Source organism: Schizosaccharomyces pombe, assembly GCF_000002945.2.
Source record: "Schizosaccharomyces pombe strain 972h- genome assembly, chromosome: I".
Taxonomy (NCBI): domain Eukaryota; kingdom Fungi; phylum Ascomycota; class Schizosaccharomycetes; order Schizosaccharomycetales; family Schizosaccharomycetaceae; genus Schizosaccharomyces; species Schizosaccharomyces pombe.
In genome coordinates this window covers 842,705-869,998 of record NC_003424.3, presented here as the reverse complement: position 1 = coordinate 869,998, position 27,294 = coordinate 842,705, and the positions used below count along the sequence as shown (strand labels likewise).

The window sequence follows — 27,294 nt, the reverse complement described above, 5'->3', positions numbered from 1 at the left end:
TATCGATCTGATAAATATAAGGTGGTAAAGTGGGCAATATTGTAAGCGAAAATCTAGGTCACATGCACTTCATTTGATATCTCTCCATTTTAAATTTCGGAAAAGATTAGTAATGAGGCTTTTCATGATCTTTCGAAAGTATTGAAAAATTCACTTAAAAGAGCAAACTCCGATGAAAATAGTCACCCGAAAAACTTCCAGTTTGTTGATTGCCTTGTTTAGACAGGCCTTTTTGATTGCACATTATAACGAACTTTAAGGCTGCGCCAAATCACGTAACTAAACTTCGTTAAGCAAGGGTGGTGTAATATTACAAGCATCCATATTTTAGCAGGATATTCCTCTACTTGGTTCTTACTGCTACTGTGTTTTAATGAAGGATTAATACATCCTTTAGCTATTGATACATTTGTGAAACAACACCTTCGTTATAAAATATTTCCGTGTCACTAAATTTTTTGATTGAGACTTATGAAGAATTCAAATGAAGAAGATGCTTTCTCAACTCAAATTTCTCAATTAGGTCCTATGCGGCCGTCAAGTGATGCCCCCTATCACGTTTTATCACTTCCCTTTTCACATCCTTACTCTGCATTTTTGGACGCTTGGAGTTGGCTGTTTTGTGGTATCACTGGTGGAGAAGTTTCATTCTTTTTTTTTCCTGTTTCAGACGATGTGATTCCTAATACTAATCCTAAAAATTGCCAATGCTACTTATATCATTCTACAAACTCCCAACTAGAACCCTTAGAAGTTTTTCACCTACATAAACTACATTCTGCCGTTTTCACTTCGCGTCGAGATCCATCCTTTGCTGACGATTTGTTTGAATCATCTAAACCATGTTTGAATCAACTTTTATCTTATTTTTCAGACATAACCGCTTTTCGATCTATGGATGTGGTTGCCGACATAGCCTTTGTCTGTTCTCCCAATTTCCTTACTTTAAAATGGAATTCGTCTCTGTTTGATGATGATTTAGCAAGATTACTTTTTTTCATGATTAACTCAAAAATCACTAATTACGACCTCCCCTTCTCCATCCTTAATTCTCCTTGTTCCGATTTATGCTTAAACTCTTCATCTCTTGCTAATTATTTACACGGGTGTTTTTATCATAATACTCTTTCTCACCCTTATCAAGATGCTTTGAAGTTTATATATGAAATTGGCGATGATCTGGAGGATACCTTTAGATCATTTTCTTTTCTCGAGCTTCACTCTTTGGCAATAAAACTTTCCAAACTCGTTACATGTAAGAATGAGGTAGTTCCTATTATGGTATCTCATTCACCTGCTCTTTTCGTTGGTATTCTTGCAATCCTCTACAGTGGTAATGCTTATTGTCCCATTGATGTAGAAACTCGTACTGAAAGGGTCCACTTTATCAGTAAAGATGTTGATGCGTCTTTTGCTATTGTCTCTGAAGAGTTTGTTAATCGATTTCCTAATAACACAATTATATTAAAGGTTCCTGAGTATAATGAGTCAATGGAGATCAAAGTCGATGATGAGATACCCCCCTTTCCCTTTCCTGAAAGCCTTGATTCCGTTGCTTATGTTCTGTACACATCTGGTTCAACTGGAAATCCCAAGGGTGTTGCAATCTCTCATCGAGCTGCTACCAATTCTATCAAATCCCACGGGTATTTATATCCAATGTTTGGGCTTGAACGTGGTGATGCTTGGTTGCAGTTTGCCAACGTGACCTTTGATGTATCGGTTTTTGAAATTTTTGGAAATTGGAATAACGGTCTGACGTTGGTGACTTCGAAAAGGCAGAACTTGATCGGAAATTTGGAGTATTTAATATATGATTATAAAATCGCTGCTTTGGAACTAACACCCACTGTTGCTAATGTTATCTCGCTTGACGAAAATAAGGAATTATTTACAAGTGTTCGAATGCTCATAACGATCGGTGAGTTGCTCACTAATAGAATCATTGACTTTTGGGGAGAACGTTTAGTAAATGCTTATGGTCCGACAGAAGCAGCTATACATGTTACGCTTAATCCTTCCAAAGCGTTAACCACGGTTTATTTAGTTGGCGTGCCATTACAATCAGCAACAATATGCGTTGTTTCACTTCCTACTGAAGATTCTCAGCCGCATGTGTTGCATGAAGGATTTCTAGGAGAAGTATGTATTGCTGGCCCACAGTTGTCTAGTGGATACATTAATCGACCAGAGATTAATGCAAAGGCCTTTGTTGAGGTTCAATATAACGAACAAACTCTGTCAATTTACCGAACTGGCGATTTGGGCCGTATAATAAATGGGAAATTATATATATTCGGGAGGATTGCTGGTGATATGCAAATAAAAATAAGAGGTAGGCGTATTGAAATTGGAGAAATTGAATCAAAATTAGCACCCTCCGTCGATTCTTTGGCTATTGAAAAAATTGGCGACAATTTGGTTGCTTTTTATGTCGGCGACGAAATGAAATTGAGAAAGCACGCTGAATCCCACCTTGCTAGTTGGATGTGCCCAACAAAATACGTTGGCTTACCTGGGTTTCCAAGACTAGCAAGTGGAAAAACAGATCGCAAAGCATTGAAAATTCAATTTTCTGCTTCTGATAAACACTCTACTGATTTCTCTAGCTTTAATCAATCTGAACTGTTAGTCGCTAATGTGTTACATGAAATATGTGAAAAGAGATTTAACTCTGTTGTATCTATTTCTCGGTTTTCGTCGATTTTTGACTTGGGATTGGATTCTTTAGATATTGTCTATTTCGTGCGTAAGATTAGGTCCTTAGGTTTTGAGGCAAATCCATCAATTGTTTTGACTAGTAAAGTGGTTTTCAAAATAGCTGAGAGCTTAATTTTACTCAAACCCAACGAAGTTCAGTCAAAGAACAATTTTCTTAATAAATGCACACCACTTCAAAAAGGAATGCTCTATGAATCGTTCTCAAATAATGGAAATCTATATTTCAATCACACTGTTTTTAAAATTGCAGCTTCACCTGAAAAAGTTAAGCTTGCCTGGGAGAAATTACTAGATACACATACTATACTGAGTAATGGCTTTGCTTTGGACGAAAATGAGGGATTTACTCGGTTTATTCTTGAAAAGAAGCCTCCATTGTATTCGTATTCAAAGAATTGCCTAGAGTGCATTCAAAAACATTTTACTACCAAAGAATTTGATGAACAATTTCTAAACAGTGGTCCATTGGATGCTGCTGTAATTTATGACTCCAGTAACTGTTATCTCAGCATTGTCTGGCATCACGCTTTATACGATGGTTGGTCCATCGATATTATTATGCAGCAATTATTCATGCTGATTCACGATAGACGGCTTACGATCGTCCCACAATTTGAAGACTATGTTCAGGAATTAGAATCGCTTAGGCGACTGAACTACAAAAATTGCATAAGCTTTTGGAAAAAATATTTGAAGGATTTTAAATTCAAAAGTTTATCTTATCAACGTGAGAAGATGGGTGTTGTTGAATTATCCTCAAATATCAGCCTGCTCAGTGTTGAAAACATTTGTAAGCAACTTCAAACTACTCCATTATCATTCTTTTTAACAGCTTGGTCTACTGTTCTTTCCTCATACTTGAAAACAAACGACTTTTTAGTAGGCACTGTTGTATCAGGGCGTGTTAACAGTTTATTACCAAACGTTGACTATGTTATAGGACCATGTATGCAAACTTTGCCTGTTCGCATTAAGCTGGATGATGAATTGTCGTATAAAAATCTTTGTCAAAACTTGTTTAAAGAATTGAGTTTCGTTTTGAAACATTCCGTTATGGCAATTTCGGATTTTCAAGAAGAATTACTAGTTTCCAATTTATTTGAGAGTATATTAATTTATCAGCAATCAGGAATACCTTCTGTCGACGAAAGTTTCATCTCATTAATACATTCAACTGACCATGTTGAACAGCCTTTGCTGATCGAGATCGAAAAAAATAAAGGTTATAAATTTAAACTTACCGGTTATTTGAGCTCTGAGCTACTAAATAACTTGTTAAACGATTTTGATAAAATCCTTAATTTTATTTTATACAACATTGAGTCTAAAATTCAGACTCATGCAAGTTTCAATGTTACAATTACCGAGCATAATCATGTTGAATCTAAAGCTAGGACAGGTTTTAGTAAAAGAGAAGAAAAACTTGTTAGGAGTTGTCTTTCTAAAATATTAGGCAATACCGTACTTTCTGCTGATGTTTTTGAAAACTTGCAAAATTATGGTTTTGACTCTCTTTGTGCTATGAGATTTTTTTCTTTGCTTCGAAAATCCAGTGGCATTGGTAACCTAAAAATACCAAATATGAAATCAAATCCCACGATTGCTTCATTGTGCGAATTACTAGTTCTACCGACTGAAACGTTATCAGCTGACAATGAGATTACTTTTTATGAAGTCAGTGACATCCAGCATGAAGCGAACTTAGACATTGAATCTTTCCAGTACTTTCCTTGTACTCCTATGCAACAAGCTTTGCTTGCCAGTTCGGAAAAAAATGGTGTTGAATATTACTATAATAAGTATCTATTTGAAACAGGTAAATCATCTCAAGAAGAAATCTACCTCCTTTTCAAGACTTTACTGAATAATTTACCAATTCTTCGAACTTGTTTTTTTGTTACAAGGTCAAAAAAATATCCTTATTGTCAAGTGGTTTTAAATGAACCCAACTTCTATTTCCAGGTTTTGCCTTACAAAGGCGAAAGCTTATCGAAATATAATCTTGCTGAGATACCTTTGCTAGATTCTAAAAAAGTACCTATACAAATCTTTTTCCTTCAAGGTGAAAATAAAAATTATGTGCTTTTTTGCATACACCATGTCTTATATGATGCGTGGGCATTTCAACTAATAATGGATGACATTAATCATTTATTGCGTAAGGAAAATCCCAAAGGTTCTCAATCAATGCTTAAGTTTATATCCTACTTACACCGTTACAATAAAAATGTTGATTTGGAGATTTGGTCTAAGATATTTTTGGGGTTTAAACCTTCTAAATTTCCCGAACTTTGTAAAGATATAAACCCTGAGCAAAGGACTTACAAATGCAACCTTTCTATTTCTCTTTCCCAAATTGATGACTTATGTAACGGGTTTTCATTTACTACATCAACGTTTTTGCAATGTTGTTGGGCTAAAACATTATCTTTTTTGCTTAATAGCAGAGACATTTGCTTTGGTAACATTATCAGCGGAAGAGACGTACCTGTTGATGAAGTTGTTTCTCTTGTGGCTCCTACTTTTAATTCGTTTCCTTTAAGAGTCTTGCTCGACAGTAAATTATCCTTTGCTGAAGTGTGTGGACAACTTCAGAGACTTAAGGAAACATTGCAAGAACATCAAATGACTTCTGTGCAATCGATTTGTAAGAGTTTGACAGTGAAGTCACTTTTCGACACAGTTTTTATAATACAGCCTCAACTTTTGAGCGATAGAACTGGGCCTTGGAAGTTGTTAAATGAATCATCGTCTATGGATATGAGATTTATAATTGAACTGCTATTAGGCAGTGATGACTCTCCGCTCACATTAGTTGGAACTGGGACTGGAAAGTCAGGAAAATTAGTTTGTAACCTTTATAAAACTATTTTGAAGCACTATGTGCATTATGGACTTTCAACTTCAGTTCCATTGTATACCTCTTTGGAAAAGCACAATTTGATTTCGAGATCGCCAAGCTCTCCACCGCCAATCCATACAAATTTTGACACAAATGCAGACATTATAACTCTATTCGAAAAAGAAGCAAATGAGCACCCCTCAAGTATCGCTCTACATTTCGTTTATAACGTTGATAAGGAAAATATTTATTCTTATAAATTTTTTAGCGAGTACTCAATTAAAGCATCCTACTGGCTTCATAGCATTGGTATAAAAAAAAATGATGTTGTTGCCGTTTTTATTGATAAATCGTTAGATTATTATTCCTTAATGTTAGGAGTGTTAAGGATTGGAGCCTTTTTTTTCCCATTAGAGCATTGCTCCTCTTTGAACTTTGCAAAGGAGAATTTACTAAGAACAAATGTTAAGTTGCTTATAGTAGACAAATTTCTTCCTTTTGAGGATGTCAATCAAGTGGAAATTGACAAATTCAGGCAGGTTGTTGACAAGCTTCCTACTGTGGAAATCCCCAATGAAAGTAGAAGCTCTGCCTTTATTTTTCCTAGCTATGAATTAGCAGAAGGTTTAACTATGATGGAATCTTCTTCTTTCATGGATTCTATCATTTCTTTCATTGATTCGACTTGTTTTCCTAGTTCTTCTAGATGGTTTCAGTATGCACCTTCTTCTACAGCTTGTCAAATGTTTGATTGTTTTATGTGTTGGTTTTTTGGCTGCACTTTAATATCTGGTCCACAACTCTTTTTAAAGAATAATCTCAAGCCTCTCTTACTGGCCACTCATGCTTCTCATTTAATTACCACCTCGTCAATTGCTGCAAGCCTTAAGGGTGAAGACATTCCTAGCATCCAACGACTTTATTGCTATGAAGGACCTATAAACAATTATATGATAAAATCCTGGGGTTCCCGTCTCTCTTATATTTATGCTTTTAAACCTCTTATATGTTCATGTGTTCCAGCAACTGAATACTTAGAATCGAATATTATGATGGTTGGCATCCCCTTAAAAGGATTAATTTTTGCTGTTGTCAATTCTGATACTAACACATTAGCACCCATTGGCTCAAGTGGTGAGCTATGCATTGCTAGTGTAAAAAAATCTGGCAATACGATGATGGATAGCCAACGTGTCTTTACTTTTGAAAATAGGTCTTATTACCGGACGGGAGATATTGTGCGGATTTTGGCAGGTGGAGAATTTGAATATATTAAGAAAAGTAGAGGAAATGACTATCATCATCATCATCATCTTTGCATGACAAGCCAGATCTGTTCAGAAGTGATGGATATTGTTAACGCTTGCTTTATAAAATCATCTAACAGCTCTAAAAGATTTATCCTTTTTTTGGCTTTAAGGTTTCATTCTGATTATTCGAGCACAAGGTTACATGAATTGATTTGGAAAATCAGCAACTTCGAGAATTTAATGACTTGACTATTGAGACAGAATCGTTTATATTTATAGACAGCATGCCCTTGGACATAGAGGGAAAAATTAACGTTGATAAACTTCGCGATTTATTGAATGATGATAATTACATTTTTAAAGTTGATAATGATGAGTTCCCGAAAAATGACAACATTTTGGATGGCTTTCAAGAGAAAGTCATTTTGACCATTTCTGACTTTGCCTCAATACCTTTCGAAAAACTATCGTTGAACACGAAGCTCTCCACAATCGGAATAGATTCCATATCTGCTATACAACTTTCCAAGGATTTACGCGAAATATTTCATCTTCGAATCTCTGCTTTAGACATTCTTAATAGTTCAACCATCAATTCGTTGATTCGAAAGCTTAAAAGAAGGCGAACGGAATCTCATACAAGAAATGATAAGATTCATGAGTCAATCGATCAGTTCTTTAAAGACATCAGGAAGCAGATATTGATACCTCAAACGTTATGTGATAAAATTGAGCAAATATTACCATGCTTGGCTTCTCAATGCAGTATGTTATCTCGCTTTTATACAAATGGTGGAAAGGATTATCTGAACTATTCGGTCTTCCATTTGCAAAAATACAATGATCCTTTATTATTACGCTCTTCTTGGGAGAATGTAATATCAAATGTTTCAATTCTACGCACCAAGTTCCAAACTACAAAACATAAACGTAGCCCGTTTTGTCAAGTAACTTATTCAAAAGTTGACATACCTTGGAGCATGGAGTTACACGCGGCATCTGTAGAAAAGGTTTTGAATGAATATCTAGAACTCCAAAGGCGCGATTTACTTCAGGGGAAAAACGTTCTTCCATATTCATTAATATTTGTCCGAACATTTTCCCAAGAAACCTTCCTGATTATTATAATGCATCATGCTTTGTACGATGAGAGTTCATTACGTAAAATACTTGGACTTGTTGAAAAAAGCTTGAATAGTCCAATTGGTAAATTTAATCACGAACCTATTGTTCGCCAAATAGAGCTCCTTAAAGCTAATTACGAAGAAGCCAAAGCTTTTTGGATCAAACAGCTGTTGTCTTTTCAACCGACTAACTTCCCTAGTCTGACTGCTTGCCGCATTGACAATGAAGATAGGATGCTCACTAAAAAGCCATGTGCACTTAATTATACAAATTTAACCAAATGGTGCAATGCTCATGATGTTACTCTACAAGTTTTGGGCCAATTGGTATGGGCAAAAATCCTAGCTTCTTATTGTGCAGAGAATTATGCAGTTTTTGGTACGGTTTTGTCTGGGAAATCAGTTTTAACTGACGTTGATGACAATATATTTCCAACTGTGACGACAATTCCTTGTGTTGTTAAGCTTCAAGGTACTGTTGAAGACTGCCTCAGGCAATTACAAAAGTTCAATTTGGATGCAAACAAATTTCAGTTTACTTCGTTACTCGATATTAAAAAATGGCTAAATCTAGGTCCTTCAGAGAAGCTATTTAGCTCTCTTTTTTCTATTTACGTGGACAATGATATACCGTTGAAACTATTTAATGATGAATGTAAAGCTCAGGGATTCATCGAGTTTCCTGTGGCACTTGAGATGCGATTTTCTGAATCCACCTCAGAACTTACTCTTAACTCAGCTGTCAATTATATTCCTCAAGCCCACGCATCATTAATTTTGGATCAATTTAACGCCATATTAACCACCATATTTAACAACCCTTTACAACAAATTGAAATTTTGGAAAATTCTCTGCCAACGCAATTATTATCTATCAAACCTGCTATAGTTGGAGATTATCCTACTGAGATAAAATATTTACATCAGTTTGTCGAATATTTTGCGCAGAAATCACCAAATAGCTGTGCTTTAGAGTTTGCTCTTGACATTAATCAAGATTCGGTTCAGTTAATTCGTTTAACATATTCGGAATTGAATGAACGTGCCAATAAACTTGCTCACAATTTAAAAAGCTATGGGTTTCGAGTGGGCTCAATCATTGCTGTTTATTTTGACAAATGCATCGAGGCCTTTATATCAATGTTGGCTATTCTTAAAGCCGGATGTTGCTTTTTGGCTCTAGATGTATCAGCGCCTACTGAAAGAATACGTTACATTGTAACTGATTCGACAGCCGTATTAGTAATGTCAACTGGTGAGCTTTACACAAAATTGTTAAATGCTTCTATCAACGTAACAATCTTGGATGCTTCTGATCCTGGAAATTATTCCAACAACATTGAAAATCCATATACTAAAGATTTTGAAGATTCAAATTTAGCATACGTTTTGTATACTTCTGGAAGTACTGGAAAACCCAAGGGTTGTTGTTTGACTCATCACAATGTTGTTCAGTGCATGCTGGCTTTTCAAGACCAATTTGCAGGTGAATGGGATACAAACTCTCGATTCTTAGCTTTCGCTTCATTTCATTTTGACGTTAGCGTTCTTGAACAATATTTTAGTTGGAGTACTGGGATTACTTTGGTAGCCGCACCACAAAGCCTTATTCTACAGGATCTTCCTACTGCCATTAGTGCTCTCAAAATTACTCATGTTGATTTAACACCGTCACTTGCATCCATCCTAACTCCGAAAACTGCACCCCTTCTTCGTGTATTTATTACAGGAGGCGAACAAATTAAGCAAGAATTGCTTAATATTTGGGGCGATACTAGAGTTTTGTACAACTTTTGGGGCCCGACAGAGCTTACAATCGGAGCTAGCGCGTTCAGAAAAGTACCAAAAAACGCAAAAGTCTCAAATATTGGACCACCTTTTCCAAACTGTAGTACTTACATACTTTCTAAAGAAACAAAAGTACCTGTATTGTTAGGAGGTTTAGGGGAAATTTGTATGGGAGGTAATCAAGTTGCCAAAGGTTATCTCAATTTGCCTGAACAGACTGATGCGAAGTTTTATTTCGATAGAAGATTCAATGATCGTATTTATCATACTGGGGACTTGGGAAGGTTGTTAAAAGATAATAACTCTTTAGAATTCTGCGGTAGGACGGACGATCAAATCAAACTACGTGGCCAGCGCATCGAGATTGGAGAAATTAATGCTGTTATAAAAAGTTCCTCCGAAAAGATACTTGGAGTGTATACTCTTGCTGTCGTTCATCCAGTACTTCGAAAGCAGCAGTTGGTTGCTTTTATCCATGTCAAGGGCATATCTGCTTCTCATTTGATTGTTCACGACCATAAAGATCCTTCCTTAATTGGATTTATAAACAGTGCATGTAAAGCGAGTTTGGCCAAATATATGGTGCCAAGTTTTTATGTTTTTATTAGCTCGGTTCCGTTGACACCAACTAATAAATTTGATAAAAAGAAGGTCATTGAGGAGTTTTCACGGTTATCGTTAGGGCAACTTTCCTCTTTTGCTCCAGCTAGAGAGGAAAACGACAACGAAGGATCCAATGTTGTCGAACCTAAATTGTTGAAAATAATTGCTGATTTTTCTGATGTTAAGGTTACTGATATCTCACCTCAAACGTCTGTTTTTGAGTTAGGACTGGACTCCATATCAGCTGTGGCTTTATCAGGCCTGTTGCGAAAATCAGGATATGATAATGCTAACCCTTCATTGATTTTAACTTCCAGTACTATTTCAAATTTAGGATTTGCTTTAAATACCCAAACTAACGAGGAACTAGAAGACTCGATAAAGGTAAACTCAATTATTAAGCTACCCAGTTGTTCCCAATTTCCATTCCATCAGTACATTGAACTTATTAACCCTTGTTTACCACTTGTCGAGGGATTGTTGTTTGAACTTGAAAGGAGTAATAATGAAAATTATTATAACTCTTTTTTTTTTCTTTTCGAAAAGCGCGAACAAGCTGATCAGTTTATTAACAATTTCAAGCTTTTAAGGAAACAGTATGAGGTACTGCGGTCATCTTTTTTAAAATCAGATGGGGAATACTTTCAGGTTGTTTGGAAGTCCGATTTTATAGCCGAAGTAGATGTACTGAACAATGACTCTTTAATAAAAACAGTTCGATATTCTTTGAAATGTGAAAAAGGTTTCTTTTTGGTGACGGTTACTTTATTCCATGGAATTTACGATGGTTGGTCTTTAGATCTTTTGCTCAATGATCTTGCGAGATTGTGCTCAAGAAAAACTCTTGCACCCAGACCTCGTTATAGTAAAATAGTTAGACAACTGTTGATCAATACTTCCCTGAAAAAAGACACTAAAGAATACTGGTTGAATTTATTTAGGAGTAAGAATATCTACGTCCCGATTTTCCAAGGAAAGCTTGATATGGCCATTACTCTTGGTCACAAGCTATCAATTTCTTCTGCCAAACTCTCAACAATTTGTAGGTCGGTATTAAAAGCTTCTGTGAATAGCGCATTATTAACCTCGTGGATATGCTTTCTTAATTCAATCGGCGCTATTAATTGCGTGGGAATTGTTGTTTCTGGACGTTCTGAAATATCAATGGATTGTTTAGAGGTAATGGGGCCTTTATTCAACACTATTCCATTTCCACTGTTTTTAGAAAAGGATGAGTCCTTCGATTGTTTAGTTAGGCGTTGTCAACTGACGTTAGCCTCTATGATACCATATCATCAAACCTCTCTTCGTGAAATAAAGAAATGGCTACGTCGTAGTGAATTGTTTAACGTTTTGTTCACTTATAACCTTCACCCTTCCGTAATAAAGCAATGTGAATTCCCTTGGTCTTTTAGCTCTGAAAGCACAGACACAGGTTATCCTTTGGCCCTTGAAATAGAGGAAGATGTTGACGGTACTATGAACCTACATCTTAGTTCGAATTTCAAGTACATTGGGCAAACAGAAATTATCGGCTTATTAGATTCATACGATTGTTATTTGTCTTCTTTACTAGAAACTTCTAACGCTAAAATCTCATCGAGACCAAATGTTCTCATGCCAAATCAACCAGAAGTGAAACAATATATACCAAATGTTTGGAATGATGTTTTGAAAAAGTTGATCACCATCTTATCTCCTAAAGTTATAATAACGAAACTCGATTTTGAAAGAGATACTTTTGTTCACGAGTTTGGAATTGACAGTATTGACTTAATTTGGCTTGCTTCTAAAGTTTCGGAAGCTGGAATTGGCAAACTAGATATTGGTTTATTAATGGAGAAGCCTACATTTTATAGAATCTTACAATTATTATGTGAGACATCTGCTAACCATTCGACTTCTTTAAAGCATGAATTCGGTACACTAAATACTCTATTGAGCAAGTATTTAACAGATCAAGACGCAGAAGACTGTTATCCGGCAACTCCGATTCAAAGTGGTTTACTTCTTGAAACGATGAATCAGAAAAATTTATATCAAAATGATGTGTTATTTAGTTTAGACGCCGAAATAAGTTTGGAAAAGCTTCAGAATTCTTGGAAAAGGTTGTGTCAGAAAAATGCAATCTTAAGAACACACTTCGCTATATCTGAAGATTCAAGTGAGCCGATGGTTATTCAAATTGTTGATAAGTTTGAAGCTCGTTCATGCTTAAATCAAATAAAAATCTTGCCTTCAAGATTTACAAATATTGAAGATACTTTAAGATTTTTACGGCATGATGAGGAGGCCAAAAGATTCCTTGACCCCTTCAAAAATCCACCTTACTATGTTCAGTTTTTTGAAATAGGAGCCAAAAACTACATGTTTGTGCAAATGCATCACTCCCTATATGATGGTTGGAGTTTGTCTCTTATGTATGACGAGTTAATGCAGCTATACAGAGATGAACAAGGTAATTCTAGAAAACCTTTTAAAGACTACATTATTCAACTTTATTCTTTAAAATACGATTATGACTTTTGGTTTAAATATTTCGAGAACCTCTCTATTCCTAAGCCCTTACCGTTCTTGTCCAACAATGGAAAGTTTATGAGTTCTATGATGTCTACAGTATCTTTACCTTCAGTAAGACTGGCATGTCAATTGTACGGGGTTAGTATTCAGTCCTTGGTGTTTTTTACATGGGGTTATTATATAGCCTCTGTACTAAATTGTCCTGACATTGTGTTTCATACAGTTTTGTCGGGTAGAACTTACATAGAAGGTGCAGAAACTGTTATGGGCCCTTGTATGAATACAATTCCTGTAAGGATTAAGTTTGAAGGCGCATTGCAGACATTAAAAAAGACTTCACGAATGTTGATTAATTTAGCAAAGCAGCAACATACGCCGTTGTCTTGGATTTACAAAACATATGGAAACGTCGCGGCAATACCCATGGAAAGCATTCTAGTATATCAACATTTACCTGACTCCTCCCAATCGGAAACTTTTTTAAACGTGGTAACAGATAATTCAGCGGTTGATTATCCGATAGCAATACAGTTTGAGATACAAGGAGACACACTAAACTGGTTGACTTCTTTAGATTTAGCACGTGTTGATGGCGACGTTGCTAATCAACTATTACAAACAATTGACAAGATATTCTCGAATTTAACTAAGGGATCATTTGAAAAACTGACTTTTAACTTTTCCAACTTTGTTAAGTACCGGCAATATCAGATCAATTTGAAAGACTTTCGAGAGAATCTACTGCTTACTGAAGAAGCTATATCAGACTGCGATCTCTTAATCATCGATGAGCGTGTGTTAGTTGTTTTTATCCTTTTCCCTGAGCCTGACGCAAAGTTTCCTTATTTGGTTCTCAATGAAGAAATTATTCGAATGCTCAAAAGTTATATCAAGAAATTTCGTCTCACCTTATCTTCAGCAATGGTCCCAGATATTTTGGTTCCAGTTTCTTATCTTCCGAGATCCCTTGATCACTCCGAAAATGAGGGAAAGCTTCTGAATATCTATAATTCCATTTCCGCTGATAATTTGAAAATTTTGTCGGCGGTACATGAAATTCATTTAAATGAGACTGAAAAAATTCTTCTCGAAGGGTTTTCGAAAATTATCTGTTTACCACAGGATTCTGTAGATATTTCCAATAACTTTTTCCAGTTAGGAATGGATTCTATTCGCTCGATTCATTTATGTTCTTATTTACGAAACAAGGGACTCAACGTTAGTGTTTCAGATATTTTGCAACATTCCTCAATAGAAAAACTAGCTCACTATTTGCAATATGAAAAGAAAGAATCATCTTCTTCATTTGATATTGCTAGTTTTCAACTTGATGAATACTTAAATACACTTCCATCAAATATTCCGATTAATTTAGTTCAAAAAATATTACCTTGTTCTGCCGGACAAATGTATGCATTAAATGCGTGGTACAATACGGAGAAGAAGAAGTATTTTCATACTTTTTTCTACACTACTGAAGAAAAGATTGAGCTATTAAAATTGAAACTGGCTTGGGCGAAGTTAGTCAAATCATCTGATATTCTGCGTACCACCTTCATAAGATCTTCGAGTCCATGTTATCCTTTGCTGCAAATAGTCCTTAAGTCTTTTGAATGTCCCTGGGAACATTACATAACTGACAACTTGCACGATACTTGCTTGAAGATTCAGAAAAGAGAATTAGTTACTAACACTACTTTACAAGAAGTCCCTCTTCGTATAGCGACTATCGAAACTAGCGGAAAATTTGTTTTTTGTCTAACAATACATCATGCATTATACGATGGATGGAGCCTCGATATCATGATCAACTATTTATCTAAGATGTACTACGATGATAGCTTAACTATTGTGCAACAAAACTCGCAACTATTCCTTTCAACAGTTCTTGATCCTGCTGTTGGCTTATCTCGTAAAAAATTCTGGAACAATTATTTAACGAATTATAAACCGTATACGTTTTTGGAGAAACCTTCTGCCTCTCAAGAAATAACACTATTCTTTCCCAAATTATTTTCTCTAGATACAGTTTATTCAAGTGTACGCTCGCGTGGTTTGACAGTACAAAGCGTATCGTTCGCAGTTTTTGCTCGCCTTCTAGCAAACGAAGTCAAACAGGAAGACGTGGTTTTTGGAATCTATGTTTCTGGAAGAACACTAGACGTTGACAACATTGACGAACTGCTATTTCCAACATTCAATGTGGTTCCTTTAAGAGTTACAGATACTTTCAGACCTTTAGGTGAAATAGCTCTCGAAATTCAGTCTTTTTTGAATGAGATTTCGGGAAACCTACAATACATATCTTTGCTGGATCTCCCTGTTCATGGCATGATGGATATCGCAGTAAATTTCTTGTCAACTGGTGATAACAATGAACCAAGTAAAGTTTTCAGCGTATACCCGTTGAAACTCAACAATGCGGAACTAAAGATTAACGAAGTTGAAACCACCATTGATGGTTGTGAAATTTTGTTTGGAAACAAACCCAAGTTAGATTTTGAGTTGGCAATTCGAGATGGTTACCTCGAAATTGGTCTTTTCTGCCAATCGTCTATATTTTCCAAAAGAGAAGCCAGTGTTTTTATAAACAATTTTGTTACAATTATTAAGGAAATTGAACTTTAAATTGAAGCCGAAATTAGGTAACAACTACATTATTATTATATAAATAATATATATATCTGTTAGAACACAATTTAAGTAGCTTATGTAAATAAATGATAGCTTCTTTAAGATCACACCGATCATCCTTCTGTATGTTCATGCTATGTTTATGTATTAATTTATTCAAATAAGCAAAACTACTTATGGTTTTTAGTAAATAACCGCGGTGCAATATTCATCGACATCAATTCTTGGAATAAAAGCTTGGCAGCATACGGTAAATAAACTTGACTAAACCGAGTACGATTTTGACATGATCGGCATTCATATGAGTCTTTTTTGTAACTGGCGATCGCTATCAAACCACAAATATCGCATACTATAACTCGGTACGCATCAGAACAATCAAACAAACGTTCTCGTAATACACTACTACAACCATGAGAAATTTGGCAATCACGTTCCATTTCTCCAAAACGAAGGCCACCATCTCTAGATCTGCCTTCAACGGGTTGACGAGTCAAAATTTGCACAGGTCCTCTAGCACGAGCGTGAATTTTATCGTCCACCAAATGCTTTAGACGCTGATAGTATGTGGGACCAAGAAAAACTTGGGCAACAAGCTTCCTACCAGTATGACCATGGTACATAACTTCAAATCCTCTCGACTGAAAGCCATGTGAACGTAACAGCTTAGAAACCGCTTCAACCGTAACGTCTGTAAAAGGTGTGGCATCACCTTCAAAACCAGATAAAGCAGAAACCTTGCTAAGTTGACATTCGACTAAATGAGCAACTGTCATACGAGACGGAATGGCGTGTGGATTAATGATGATATCAGGAACAATTCCTTGTGCAGAAAATGGCATATCTTCATGACGATATGTCATTCCAATGGTACCTTTTTGACCATGCCTTGACGCGAATTTGTCACCAATTTGGGGTATACGAGTACTTCGCATTCTAACTTTAACAAATTTTAAGCCTTCTTGGTTAGTGGTGACCATTACTTGGTCAACAATACCGCTTTCAGTGCTTCTCAAAGGAGTGGAAACGTCACGCTTTGCATGTAACTGAGTACGTTGACCTAATTCTTCATGATCTAGGGGAATTGGAGCTGTTTTACCAATAATAATATCTTCGCCTGACACTCGAGTGCCAGGAGCAATTAAACCATCATCCTCAAGCTTGTCGTACGTACCGTGTTTCATCCTTAGGGTTGTAGACCGGACCGGCCGTTCAAACTCCTCCATAACAGTCATGCCAATTTTCTTTTCTTGGTCCGTGTACGTTCTGTAGAAAATACTGCGGAATAATCCTCGATCAATACTAGCTTGATTCATAATAATGGAGTCTTCTTGGTTATAGCCACTATAACATAGAATGGCGACAATAGCATTCTGGCCAGCAGGAAGTTCACGGAACTTTAGGTACTCCATCGATCGAGTAGTCGCCAACGGCTTCTGTGGATAGTATAGGATATTTGCCATGGTATCCATTCGTACTTGGTAGTTTGTAAGATAAACTCCCATAGCCTGTTTACCCATTGCAGATTGATAAGTATTACGAGGTGATTGATTATGATCAGGAAAAGGGATAATACTAGCAAGGATGCCAAGAATCATCGCAGGATGTATTTCACAATGGGTCCAAGCATGCACATGAGGATTAGGAGCTGGCTTAACTCTTTGTGCAGGATCCAGTTCTTCCTTAACTTCATACCCAGCTTGCATTTGACGTGATGCTTCAAGATCTTCCGGACTCATTGCTATCATAACCGTCTCCTCTTCTTCTGCATCTAGATACTCAATGAGACCACTAGATACTAAAGCGGTCCATCCAAAGCGTTGTTCGGGGTCAATGTCATATCTGTCTTTATCCTCTATTAGTTGTTGGATATGCTCTTTACGAATACATAACTCTCCTCTTCTTTCACTATTAGGATTGTTATCCACAATAAATAATGGTCTACAAATACGACCTGCATCTGTAAAGAGACGAAGCTCTTTTTCACGGATATCGCGAACGATACTAACCTCTGCAGATATGTCCAATCTACGACGAAGGCTGCGTAGCGTCTCTGTTAAATGAGCTGGATCACGATGTACTCCTAACCACACACCATTCACGAAGACCTTTGTTGCATTAGGAGACGCTGAAGGGTTGTAATCTTCCAGTGTTTCTAAACCCCATTCTTCTAAAAACTCGATAATTGGAGCACTGGGTGAACCTACGGAAACATAGCTCATTAGAGACAAATTTTTGACTAAGCCGCAAGCTTGTCCTTCTGGTGTTTCAGCAGGGCAAACCATACCCCAGTGTGTGTTGTGCAACTGACGGGGTTTAGCCAATTTTCCGTCTCTACCGATAGGAGTATTTGTACGTCTTAAATGTGATAAAGTTGAAGCGAATGTATATCGGTTAAGAACTTGTGATACACCAACCCGATTAACCATACTGCGTTTTTGGTCTCCCCAATTACCAGTAGCCAATGAATAACGTAAACCATTGGTAATAATGTTTGACTTCACAGCCAGGGTAAGGTTGAATTCACGATTTGTTTCAACGCATTTCTGCATATACTTATACACATCGCGAGTCATTTTACGAAAGAGCATACGGAACAGAGATGCAAGTAATGGACCTGCAAGGTCAAGACGCTTTTTCCCGAAATGATCTCGATCATCTGGTTCACGACGCTCTAACGCACACAAAAGCATACGATGGATCATGTAACCTAAGAAAAACGCCTTTCTAGTCTCAAAACCTTCCATTGTAGTAATATGCGGAAGCAGCTCTTTCTGTAAAATGTCATGGGCATATCGAAGACGTTTTTCACGCGTAACACCAGTAGTACTGCCTCTTTTACCAATGTAATCCAAAGCTATATCTTTATCTTGAATCACAAATGCTTCTTCGATACAGGGCTTCATCATTTCAAGCATTTGGAAATCATTTGGGTCGTAGCATATATGTTCCAAAATATCACGATCAGGTACAACTCCAAGAGCACGGAACACGATGACGATAGGAATGTCACTCCTGATATATGGAAGTGTTGCTCTAATTGTCTGACCAGAATTCTCAGTATTACGTGCCATTAACTTAATCTGCATAGAAGAAATAAGCCTACTACCTCGTTCCAAAGCAGAGCGAATTTCAGCAACGTAAGCGATGGGGCTCGGAGCGGCTTTTTTAAATACTTGTACAATATTGGCAGCAGATCTCTCTTGAGCAATGATTACCTTTTCAGAGCCATTGATAATAAAGTATCCTCCCTGATCATAAGGGCACTCATTCAAATCGTACAATTCAGAATCACTAACACCATTTAAAATGCAAAAAGTAGAACGGAGCATGATTGGTATCTTTCCAATAAAAACTTTTGAGGGTTCTTCATCCTCTTCTTCAACAAGCCACTCCTCTTCGCCGATGGGAACATTAGAATCGGCAGCAACCATAACTTTTTTACGCATGTCAACGTATAAAGGAGACGAGTAAGTCAAGTTACGAAGCCTCGCCTCTTGAGGAAACATAGTAGTTGTACTACCATCAGCTTCAGTCATTGTAGGCCTTGAAAGATAAATCTGTCCAAAATTTATTTCGTATCGACGTGTAACATCTCCTTGAGCACCCGTGTGTTGTGCATATTGATCTAGAGTTAAAGTGGAATCATCATCAACAATTTCTTGCATAGTATTTTGAACAAACTCATCGAAAGAGAACAATTGTTGCCGAGCTAACGACGTTTCCTCAAAAAACGACGAGATCACGGTCCAACAATCCTCCTGAGTCAATGTCTCATTGTATTGATCTATTATGGTGTTAAAAATGACTTTATTAGTAACTTACAATCCTCATAAGACATTGTTGTTGAAATGGCACACGCAACAGGATATGTTGGCGGTGAGGAAGAGGAATAAATGTTGAGGCTACCGTAACAAGGATATCGTACCGTAGTGGCAATTCGACTTTGTGTTCAGTAAAAAAGTCTTTAAGCATCAAAAAAAGAACCAGTTTTTTTATATCTTTTACTTGTTTTAATCATTCAATATAGCTAAGGTACGTGAAAGGCCATTTTCCTTTCAAAGCAATTCGCAACTCTTTCATTATGTGTAAAAGGCTACTTAGCGTGAATTTTTATTAAAAAGGTAAAGGCTTCACTAAACGTAGTTCAATGAGATTTAGTAAAGAAATCATATCTAATAGCACATAAACGAATTTCAATTACTGATTGGGACAAATGGAGAGATTACTAAACATTTAGCAGACACTTTTCTAAATGCCAATAATAAAAATTACCTTCTCTACATAATTAACGACCTTGGTTACTGATAATAATCAACAATACAGGTGAAATACAACAATCTCGGAATCCTTTTATTCCTTCCTTTATGAACTAATTTATTGAAGAAACAACCTTATTTCTTAGGAGCCATACGACGAAGGTAGAAATGTAACTCTTCACCTTCAAGGATGTAGCCGTCGCAACGACCAGATTGACCAGGGCGAGAGGAAACTACAGCATACAAACGGCCAGCAGCAAACTGAGTTTCCAAAGCGGAATCAACCTTAGAATCGCCAAGACGAGCGCTATGCTTACGTTGAACATGCTTGGATTTGGGAGTAGGTGTAGCAGTGGCCTTCTTACCCTTGCTTCCCATCAAAATACCGTAGTGAGTTTCATACCAAACACGGAAAGGAGCGGCATCAATTTGGACGATGGCCGACTTGGTCAAAGTGTTGGTACGAACCAACTCGTTGTTAGAAGGGTGGTAGGCGACTTGAATGATACGAGTCTTCTTGGAAACACCTTCAGAGCCCCAAGAGAAGTTACCAGAGTCAAGACGAAGAGCACGGAACTTCTTGTTTCCACCACGAACACGAACCTCATGGATACGCTTAGGTCCAATACGAGTGTTGGAAGGTTGACGACCCAACTCGAATTTTCTCTTCTTACGGTATTGAGCACGCTTAGCACCGGTAGCAGAGCGCTTGTGGCGGGAATCTCTCGTAATACCCATCCTGATCCTTTTGCAGAAAGAGATTTGCTGTGGTTACGATGAACTAGTATATAACACAGTAACTGAAATTGTTTGGGTTTGGCTGTGACTGTTATTTTTGTTTCATACTACTACTAATACTTTGTACTTAACGAAATTCGGTGTATTCTTACAAAAACCGATACCGTAAGTTAGCGTATTATCGCTTAGCTCTACATTTAGTAAACTGTACAACGATGCTCGGCTCTGATTAAGCTCAATTCATCCCGACAATCTTTAACGAAGTAAACATTGTATGCTCATTAACGAACTAATGGGAGGACTTCGATATTGTAGAATTGGCGTTCTTTTTTTCAATTTGGTATTCTGATTATGATATGCGTAATAGAAAATGATCGCAACCTTTCCAATCATGCCTTCCTTTCTCACTATTCCTTCAACAATTTTTTATAAATACCTATTTACTCAATCCTCTTAGCTACGTACAGGTGTTTTAAGGGATAGAATATTTGGCGAGGGTTTGATTCGGAAAAGTAATCATTGTGACAATTACTACCGCCTACAATGTCTCAACCTGCTGATATAAATCAATCTGAGAGCTCTGCGGAAACCATTACCCAGGGTCGACGGGCTGATAGACCAGAAGAAACTCCTTCTTCTTCAGTTTATGAACAGAATCTGCGATTCGGCGATTTCTTAATGCCAACTGTGGGCGACGCTGATGCAACGGATTCATTATCCCAATCTACCAATGATCGTGACATATATTCTCCTAGAGAAATTGATCAGTATACTCGGAAAGTTTCCTCTCGGACTGATCCATCAACTTCAACTATTTCAAATGCTCGTCAGCATCCCAGAAATTCGGTATCTCGTTTAAGTCGTAGTTCTAGTAATGTTCGGCAACAAAGAGATATTCCTAAGCAGAACTTTAAGGTACGTCCTCTGTCTCCCTTAAGAGGTCAGTCTCCCGCCTCTCTCAGATCTGAAGAATCCTTTACTTTGAAAGAAAGGCAAAACGCTATTAACAAGACTCGTGCATTCGGGATGCGGCTATGGAAACCCGCATTATATAAAAAGTTCCGATCCATAAACCGTGATGCTGACATTGATATTCACGATGAACCTCTGAAACGCCCCAACACCTCCATCTCTAATGTCATATGGCTGATTTGTTTCGGGGCTCCTCTTTTTCTAGTGATCTTTATATGTTATATATTTTTTACAGTCCTTTCATTTTTTAATGTGCCTGACGCGATCGTTTACTCTAAGCTTTGTCGAGGCCTTATGTTTTATCTCCTCTATCCCTTTGGTCAACATGTTCGACATAAAGTCAAGCGTCTATCAGTACGCTCTCCTGCTCATCCAATTTATCAGACTCAACATTCCCATTATGATGAAACTCCTACTTCACATCACCCGGATCCGGCCCGCTTAAACTTCCTTTCGTTTTCTTTCTGTGTTAATCCAATGAACCAATCGTTAGATTGCAATACTACCCCACATCGAAGAAACGCTTCCAGTATCATTTATACACTTATGTATTACTTGATTATTGCTCCGACACTACTCATTACCTCTGCAATTTGTATGTTTACTATTTTTTTCGTTCCATGTGCAAGGACCTTATGGGCTATTTGTCGACATTTGCGAACTTGCCCATTATCTTTGTCTTTTCGTCCAAATCTCGCTTTGCCGTTATCGATGGATTCTTCAGATGTTGTCTTACTATGTGTAAAAAAAGCAGCAAGCTGGAAGTATTATAAGTATACTATCGATGGTATTTACATAATTTATTTTGATATGCTAGCGCTCATAATCCCAACCATTTTTTTTGGCTTTTTTGGATCCCAAGGTCATTGGTTTACTTCTTCTGTATTTTTATTCACTGCTTCGTTGGTGAGTATTATCCCTCTTGCATATTTTATTGGAATGGCCGTGGCTTCAATTTCGGCTCAAAGCAGTATGGGAATGGGCGCTTTTATAAATGCCTTTTTTGGTTCAGTAATTGAGGTATTTCTTTACTCAGTTGCTCTGCGTAAGGGTAACGCTGGACTGGTTGAAGGAAGTGTAATTGGCAGTATACTAGCTGGTTTACTTTTGATGCCTGGGCTCTCCATGTGTGCTGGTGCAATTCGAAAGAAATTTCAGTTTTTTAACATAAAGTCTGCTGGTGCAACTAGCACAATGCTTCTTTTTGCTGTTTTGGGTGCTTTTGCCCCCACTATGCTTTTTCGAATCTATGGTCCTTTTAGGTTAGATTGTGAGCCTTGTGGCGCGAACTGTCAGAAGTGTACGAAACACTATGTTTTAGAAAATGATTCACTATATAAAAATAGAGTCCTTCCATTTACTTACTGTTGTTCGATTATGCTTGTACTGGCATATGCGATTGGTTTATGGTTTACTTTAAGAACTCATGCCTCCCATATATGGCAAAATTTTACCGCCGATGATATCTCTTTCCTCAAGGCTGAGGAAGAAGTTGGTGAGCCTGTAAATCAAGATACTGCAGGCAATATGTCGGATAGCTCTGAAGGAGGAGAGGCTGTTGTCAACGGCAACTCTCAACATCATCACAACCGTGATGATGCTTCTTCAGGGTTGTCGTCTAATGGAAGTGAAAATGAGTCGCTAGAGCATGAACCAACAAACGAGTTACCCCAAAGACCTCTAGTTAATCAAAGTCAGAACTCCCACGGTGACGATGCTCCAAATTGGTCAAGAAGCAAGAGTGCTATCATTCTTTTGTCGGCAACATTCTTATATTCCCTCATTGCCGAGATTCTTGTCGAACATGTAGATACGGTTTTGGATAAATTTGCCATTAGCGAGAAGTTTCTTGGACTTACTCTATTTGCTTTAGTACCGAATACAACTGAGTTTATGAATGCTATATCATTTGCGTTAAATGAAAATATAGCTTTGTCAATGGAAATTGGGTCCGCTTATGCTTTACAAGTTTGTCTTTTGCAGATACCTTGTTTAATGGGATACAGTCTGTTTCAATATTATCGTTCTGGTGATTCAATATCGTTTAAGCATTTGTTTACCATGGTTTTTCCAACGTGGGACATGATTTGCGTGATGATTTGCGTTTTCTTGTTAACCTATGTTCATTCAGAAGGGAAAAGCAACTATTTCAAAGGTTCGATTTTGGTATTGGCATACCTTGTCTCCATGCTTGGTTTCACATTCTTCAACTACTAGATTTTTTCTCTGCACACCTTGTTGTCAATATGTTGTAATTGAGCTCTAGTTATTTTTACACTTTTATTATAGATTATTATTTTTAGCTTACATCATCACTTTGAAACTTGCGTTTCATTCAGTGAACCATTTTTGTAATAAGAAACGAAGAGGCTTCGATCTCTATACGCAATTTTCAATCAAGTTATGCTTTATCATTTTCATGTTTATATTTTTTTACGTTTTATGGGCCCTCAAGCATTGACGAAAACTAATGAATAACGAATATCTTCTGATATAACCGAATGTCGGAAATAGTTGGGAAACGTGTTATTAATAAAATTTCAAAACTTCATGCATACATTAAATTGAACTTAATTGCTAAATCGTAATAATAACGAACAGCTTTGTAACATAGTTTTAATGCCTACGCTTGCTTTCTGTACACATGATTGGCACCACCTTGATGGGATGGGAAAACAAGTGTATCGGCAATAACGACGTTTTCTCTGCGAGTGAGGGCAAAAAGAATCACCTCAGCAATGTCTTCGGGTGTCAAAGGCTCACTATTTTTGTAAACATTATCAGCCTTTTGTTTGTCTCCGTGGAATCTCACAACGCTGAATTCGGTTTCGACCAAGCCAGGATCAACCTCCATAATACGAATGCGAGTGTCAATAGTCTCCTTACGCAAAGCGGAAGTGAATTGAGCAAGGGCAGACTTGGTAGAGCAGTAAACGGAGCCGCCTACGTATGATTCTCTGCCGGCAATACTGCCAACGTTCAAAATATCACCCTTGTTTTTGCTGTAGAATATAGGAAGAACCGCACGAGTCATAGCCATCATACCAAGAACATTGGTAGTAATCATGGTAACGGCGTCATCAATATTAAGATCAATGACTTTATCGGTACCTAGAGCAAGTCCAGCATTATTAATCAAGACATCGATATCAGCAAATTCCTTTGGCAATGACTCAATTACCCCAGGAATAGACTTCAAATCAGAAACATCCAATTTAAGAGGAAGAACCGATACTTCATATTTCGATTCTAACTCCTTTGCAATTTCTTCAACGGTAGAAAATCTGCGAGCAGCCAAAATAAGTTTTACTTTGGCAACTTTGGCAATTTCAAAAGCAGTGCTTTTTCCAATTCCAGAAGAGGCACCAGTGATTAAAATCGTTTTTCCATCCAAACGGCTCATTTTTAAAGATATAAGGCAGAAAGTATTTGAAGAGTAAGAACAAAAAAATAAATACAAAGATAAAATTACAAATGAACGTAATTTATATAATAAAACCACAGTAAAAATCTAGATGTTCCAGACTTAGAAAATAACGTGGGGGTGATGATTTAAATCAACAGACTGTACTTGGTTTAGGTTACCTATTAGTGCGCCAAGACTTTATTGAGGTTCCTAATATTTACGAGGTTCATAACTCCTAACTTGCTCCTATATATATATTCTATCAATTTGATAATATTAGATAGTTTTTTATCGTTATTAGCAGATTATCTACCGAAAACCTCATTAATTGGCTGCTCCGTGGAATATCCGCGGAAATCATTTTCCTTAAGCAGTTAGGATTTGTATATGAATGAGATGGTAGAACATCGGAAATGTTCTTTTCAACGGAAAAAGACTCTTTTTAGAGATCTTGGAATAAAATATAATTGCGAATGATTGCAAATTTCAGCGTTAGATCACAGAAGATCTCCCCAGAAAATTAGTGAATAGTAATCGCATATAGTAATGTAATACGCAATTGGTAGTGATAGGGAAGTAAGGTTGAAATTTATGCTTACCTTTTCGCGAAATTTTTTTGACATGCAGGTTTCAACACTGTTTTGCAGCTTAATAATGGATTTTTTCAATAATTGGTGCTGAAACGAGGGTTTTGGTTATTTAAGTTATTTTCATTTTATTTTTTTATTTATTTTTTTTATTTTTTTTTTCCCTATCTATTGAAATTTATTACTTAGGAAAGCTAGCGAATTCCCATTTCTATGTGTTTTTTTTTGAACAATACTTTCTGCCATTTTTTATGATATTTTGTTTTAATACATTTTTATTGGTTTATCAATCATTAAGAGATATATTAGTCTTTAAATGAAAGCTGTTTGTTTTAATGTATTCATTATTTCTCTTTGTTAATCGTGTTACTCTAGTACGAAATGTCCCCCAAAAAATGCTACAATTTAAAGGTGATTTGATTTTGTATACAAATTTTTTTCTTTTTTATGTATTTATTCTGTTGTCTAATTTATTCTACTACGAAATAGTTTTCCAAGGTTGTAGAGCTATTGTGATCTTTAGGCTTATATTCATTAGAATTGTCGACTCGGAGAAGTGCCGCTGCAATTCGGGCTTCCCTTCCGCGCATGCTTTGAGCTTGGGGTTTTGCAGGTGATTTCAAAAGCTCTAATCTTATGTTCATATCAGTTCCAAGCTTTTGTCCTGTTCGTGTAAGCTTCCGCTTCTTTGTTGAGGAAGGGGTAGGCTTTCTTCTGATTTTCTTTTTTCTTTGCAAAGATCCACCACAAGTTTCCACACCATGCATTGTGCTGCGTTCCAAAGTTATTCCGTTAAATACAACGGTGTTATAATTTCCTACTACATTGGCAAGGACAAATGAATCCCAAGTCATGTACTTTCCAGGGCCTTTATAACCTTTGGCGTAAAGAGCAATCAGGGCAGCTCGAAGAGTTGATAAATGACTGAAAAACCGACGATCGTGCGGCCCCTGCCAAATATGACAGAGTTCGTGTAAAAACACGTCCATGACAAATTCAAATGGTAACCATCGATTTGAAGCGTCTCTAAGGACAAGCTCAATACATTCTCCCTTATTCCAGTTTCTTCCCCAAAATTTTGCATTGTAAGCAACCTCATCCAACGAAGTGACTCCGAATCCATGCTCCTTCATAATAGGAAATGCCATTGCGGCAATTCTTTTTAAATAATCAGAAGATAGATCATGGAAATCTCCTTTTATAGCAGATATAAATCCTATTTTCTCATTTGGATGGTCATCGTCGTTTATTCGTAGCATAAAGCTAACACTTAAAAGGATACTCGTAGTCAGAATATAATATAAATACAATATAGCGATCATGGAGTTACTGCGTTTTAATATTTTATGGTACCGTCATAGGGCTTCTTGAATTCGCTTAACGAAAAATAATTTTCAAATGCAAATAAATAGAAATGAAAAACATTACAGTACAAAAATTAACATATTTTCACAATCAATTAATTTTCTGTTAAAATTATATTATTACCTTAATTTCAATAAGTTTAGTGAAATTGCTTCCTATCGATACAGATCGATGGCAACACCGATAAAAAATATGTAATAAAATATTTATTGACAAAAAATATATATATTACTAAATACTTTTCTAAACACAATTACTGACATCCTTTTTAACAAATTGTAAAAGGATTATAAAATGCTTAAATTGAATAAATTTTCTTATAAGCAGACAATGAGTTTTATTTAAATTGTAACATATCGATTCCCATGGTATATATATATATGTTGATGAAGGAAGCAAACGAAATTCGTGAATAAGTCAAAGATAAATTCTTTTTCATGTTTTTCATATTTAGCTGTATATGTGTCTGATTTCATTGCTTTATT

The 27,294-nt window shown here is 36.6% G+C and overlaps 6 protein-coding genes and 12 long non-coding RNA genes across 18 annotated transcripts; 6 read left to right on the top strand and 12 right to left on the bottom strand.

Moving 5' to 3' along the window:
* Window positions 1-314: 314 nt before the first annotated feature.
* sib1 (ferrichrome synthetase Sib1) lies at window positions 315-15,546 on the top strand. The gene is made up of 2 exons (NM_001018499.3): window positions 315-6,844; window positions 7,075-15,546. The coding sequence occupies exons 1-2, from the start codon at window positions 472-474 to the stop codon at window positions 15,474-15,476; spliced, it is 14,775 nt and encodes a 4,924-aa protein (NP_593102.1). The 5' UTR covers window positions 315-471; the 3' UTR covers window positions 15,477-15,546.
* Window positions 527-760, bottom strand: SPOM_SPNCRNA.2377. Its single transcript, NR_191745.1, has one exon. It is a non-coding gene; the product is annotated as a non-coding RNA (long non-coding RNA).
* On the bottom strand, window positions 871-2,170 carry SPOM_SPNCRNA.2376. Its single transcript, NR_191744.1, has one exon. It is a non-coding gene; the product is annotated as a non-coding RNA (long non-coding RNA).
* SPOM_SPNCRNA.2375 lies at window positions 2,715-2,938 on the bottom strand. Its single transcript, NR_191743.1, has one exon. It is a non-coding gene; the product is annotated as a non-coding RNA (long non-coding RNA).
* Window positions 3,139-3,575, bottom strand: SPOM_SPNCRNA.2374. Its single transcript, NR_191742.1, has one exon. It is a non-coding gene; the product is annotated as a non-coding RNA (long non-coding RNA).
* Window positions 5,096-5,388, bottom strand: SPOM_SPNCRNA.2373. Its single transcript, NR_191741.1, has one exon. It is a non-coding gene; the product is annotated as a non-coding RNA (long non-coding RNA).
* Window positions 8,669-12,728, bottom strand: SPOM_SPNCRNA.2372. The gene has a single exon (NR_191740.1). It is a non-coding gene; the product is annotated as a non-coding RNA (long non-coding RNA).
* SPOM_SPNCRNA.2371 lies at window positions 12,874-13,865 on the bottom strand. The gene has a single exon (NR_191739.1). It is a non-coding gene; the product is annotated as a non-coding RNA (long non-coding RNA).
* A 67-nt stretch (window positions 15,547-15,613) lies between the features above and the next one.
* On the bottom strand, window positions 15,614-19,363 carry rpb2 (DNA-directed RNA polymerase II complex subunit Rpb2). The gene is made up of 2 exons (NM_001018498.3): window positions 19,308-19,363; window positions 15,614-19,269 (listed from the first exon to the last, which is right to left on the bottom strand). The coding sequence occupies exons 1-2, from the start codon at window positions 19,321-19,323 to the stop codon at window positions 15,653-15,655; spliced, it is 3,633 nt and encodes a 1,210-aa protein (NP_593101.2). The 5' UTR covers window positions 19,324-19,363; the 3' UTR covers window positions 15,614-15,652.
* SPOM_SPNCRNA.2370 lies at window positions 17,520-17,928 on the top strand. The gene has a single exon (NR_191738.1). It is a non-coding gene; the product is annotated as a non-coding RNA (long non-coding RNA).
* SPOM_SPNCRNA.2369 lies at window positions 18,035-18,817 on the top strand. Its single transcript, NR_191737.1, has one exon. It is a non-coding gene; the product is annotated as a non-coding RNA (long non-coding RNA).
* Window positions 19,148-19,414, top strand: SPOM_SPNCRNA.2368. Its single transcript, NR_191736.1, has one exon. It is a non-coding gene; the product is annotated as a non-coding RNA (long non-coding RNA).
* Window positions 19,415-19,739: 325 nt separating this feature from the next.
* rps802 (40S ribosomal protein eS8) lies at window positions 19,740-20,516 on the bottom strand. Its single transcript, NM_001018497.3, has one exon. It carries the CDS (start codon window positions 20,477-20,479, stop codon window positions 19,877-19,879), a length of 603 nt encoding a protein of 200 aa, NP_593100.1. The 5' UTR covers window positions 20,480-20,516; the 3' UTR covers window positions 19,740-19,876.
* A 39-nt stretch (window positions 20,517-20,555) lies between these two features.
* On the bottom strand, window positions 20,556-21,628 carry SPOM_SPNCRNA.693. Its single transcript, NR_151061.1, has one exon. It is a non-coding gene; the product is annotated as a non-coding RNA, possible alternative UTR (long non-coding RNA).
* Window positions 20,889-23,977, top strand: sst1 (calcium permease). Its single transcript, NM_001018496.3, has one exon. The coding sequence runs from the start codon at window positions 21,023-21,025 to the stop codon at window positions 23,666-23,668; it is 2,646 nt and encodes an 881-aa protein (NP_593099.1). The 5' UTR covers window positions 20,889-21,022; the 3' UTR covers window positions 23,669-23,977.
* SPOM_SPAC521.03 (dehydrogenase) lies at window positions 23,857-25,078 on the bottom strand. The gene has a single exon (NM_001018495.3). The coding sequence runs from the start codon at window positions 24,852-24,854 to the stop codon at window positions 24,075-24,077; it is 780 nt and encodes a 259-aa protein (NP_593098.1). The 5' UTR covers window positions 24,855-25,078; the 3' UTR covers window positions 23,857-24,074.
* A 677-nt stretch (window positions 25,079-25,755) lies between these two features.
* SPOM_SPNCRNA.692 lies at window positions 25,756-26,897 on the top strand. The gene has a single exon (NR_151060.1). It is a non-coding gene; the product is annotated as a non-coding RNA (long non-coding RNA).
* wss1 (DNA repair WLM domain metallopeptidase Wss1) lies at window positions 25,834-26,716 on the bottom strand. Its single transcript, NM_001018494.3, has one exon. It carries the CDS (start codon window positions 26,701-26,703, stop codon window positions 25,915-25,917), a length of 789 nt encoding a protein of 262 aa, NP_593097.2. The 5' UTR covers window positions 26,704-26,716; the 3' UTR covers window positions 25,834-25,914.
* Window positions 26,898-27,294: the final 397 nt, after the last annotated feature.

Excerpts from the sequence above, each read along its gene's own strand:
- sib1 (NM_001018499.3), top strand. The coding sequence starts at position 472 with ATGAAGAATTCAAATGAAGAAGATGCTTTCTCAACTCAAATTTCTCAA. Across the intron at positions 6,845-7,074 it reads ATTTGAATATATTAAGAAAA|AATCGTTTATATTTATAGAC; the intron begins GTAGAGGAAATG and ends CTATTGAGACAG.
- rps802 (NM_001018497.3), bottom strand. The coding sequence starts at position 20,479 with ATGGGTATTACGAGAGATTCCCGCCACAAGCGCTCTGCTACCGGTGCT.
- sst1 (NM_001018496.3), top strand. The coding sequence starts at position 21,023 with ATGTCTCAACCTGCTGATATAAATCAATCTGAGAGCTCTGCGGAAACC.
- SPOM_SPAC521.03 (NM_001018495.3), bottom strand. The coding sequence starts at position 24,854 with ATGAGCCGTTTGGATGGAAAAACGATTTTAATCACTGGTGCCTCTTCT.
- wss1 (NM_001018494.3), bottom strand. The coding sequence starts at position 26,703 with ATGCTACGAATAAACGACGATGACCATCCAAATGAGAAAATAGGATTT.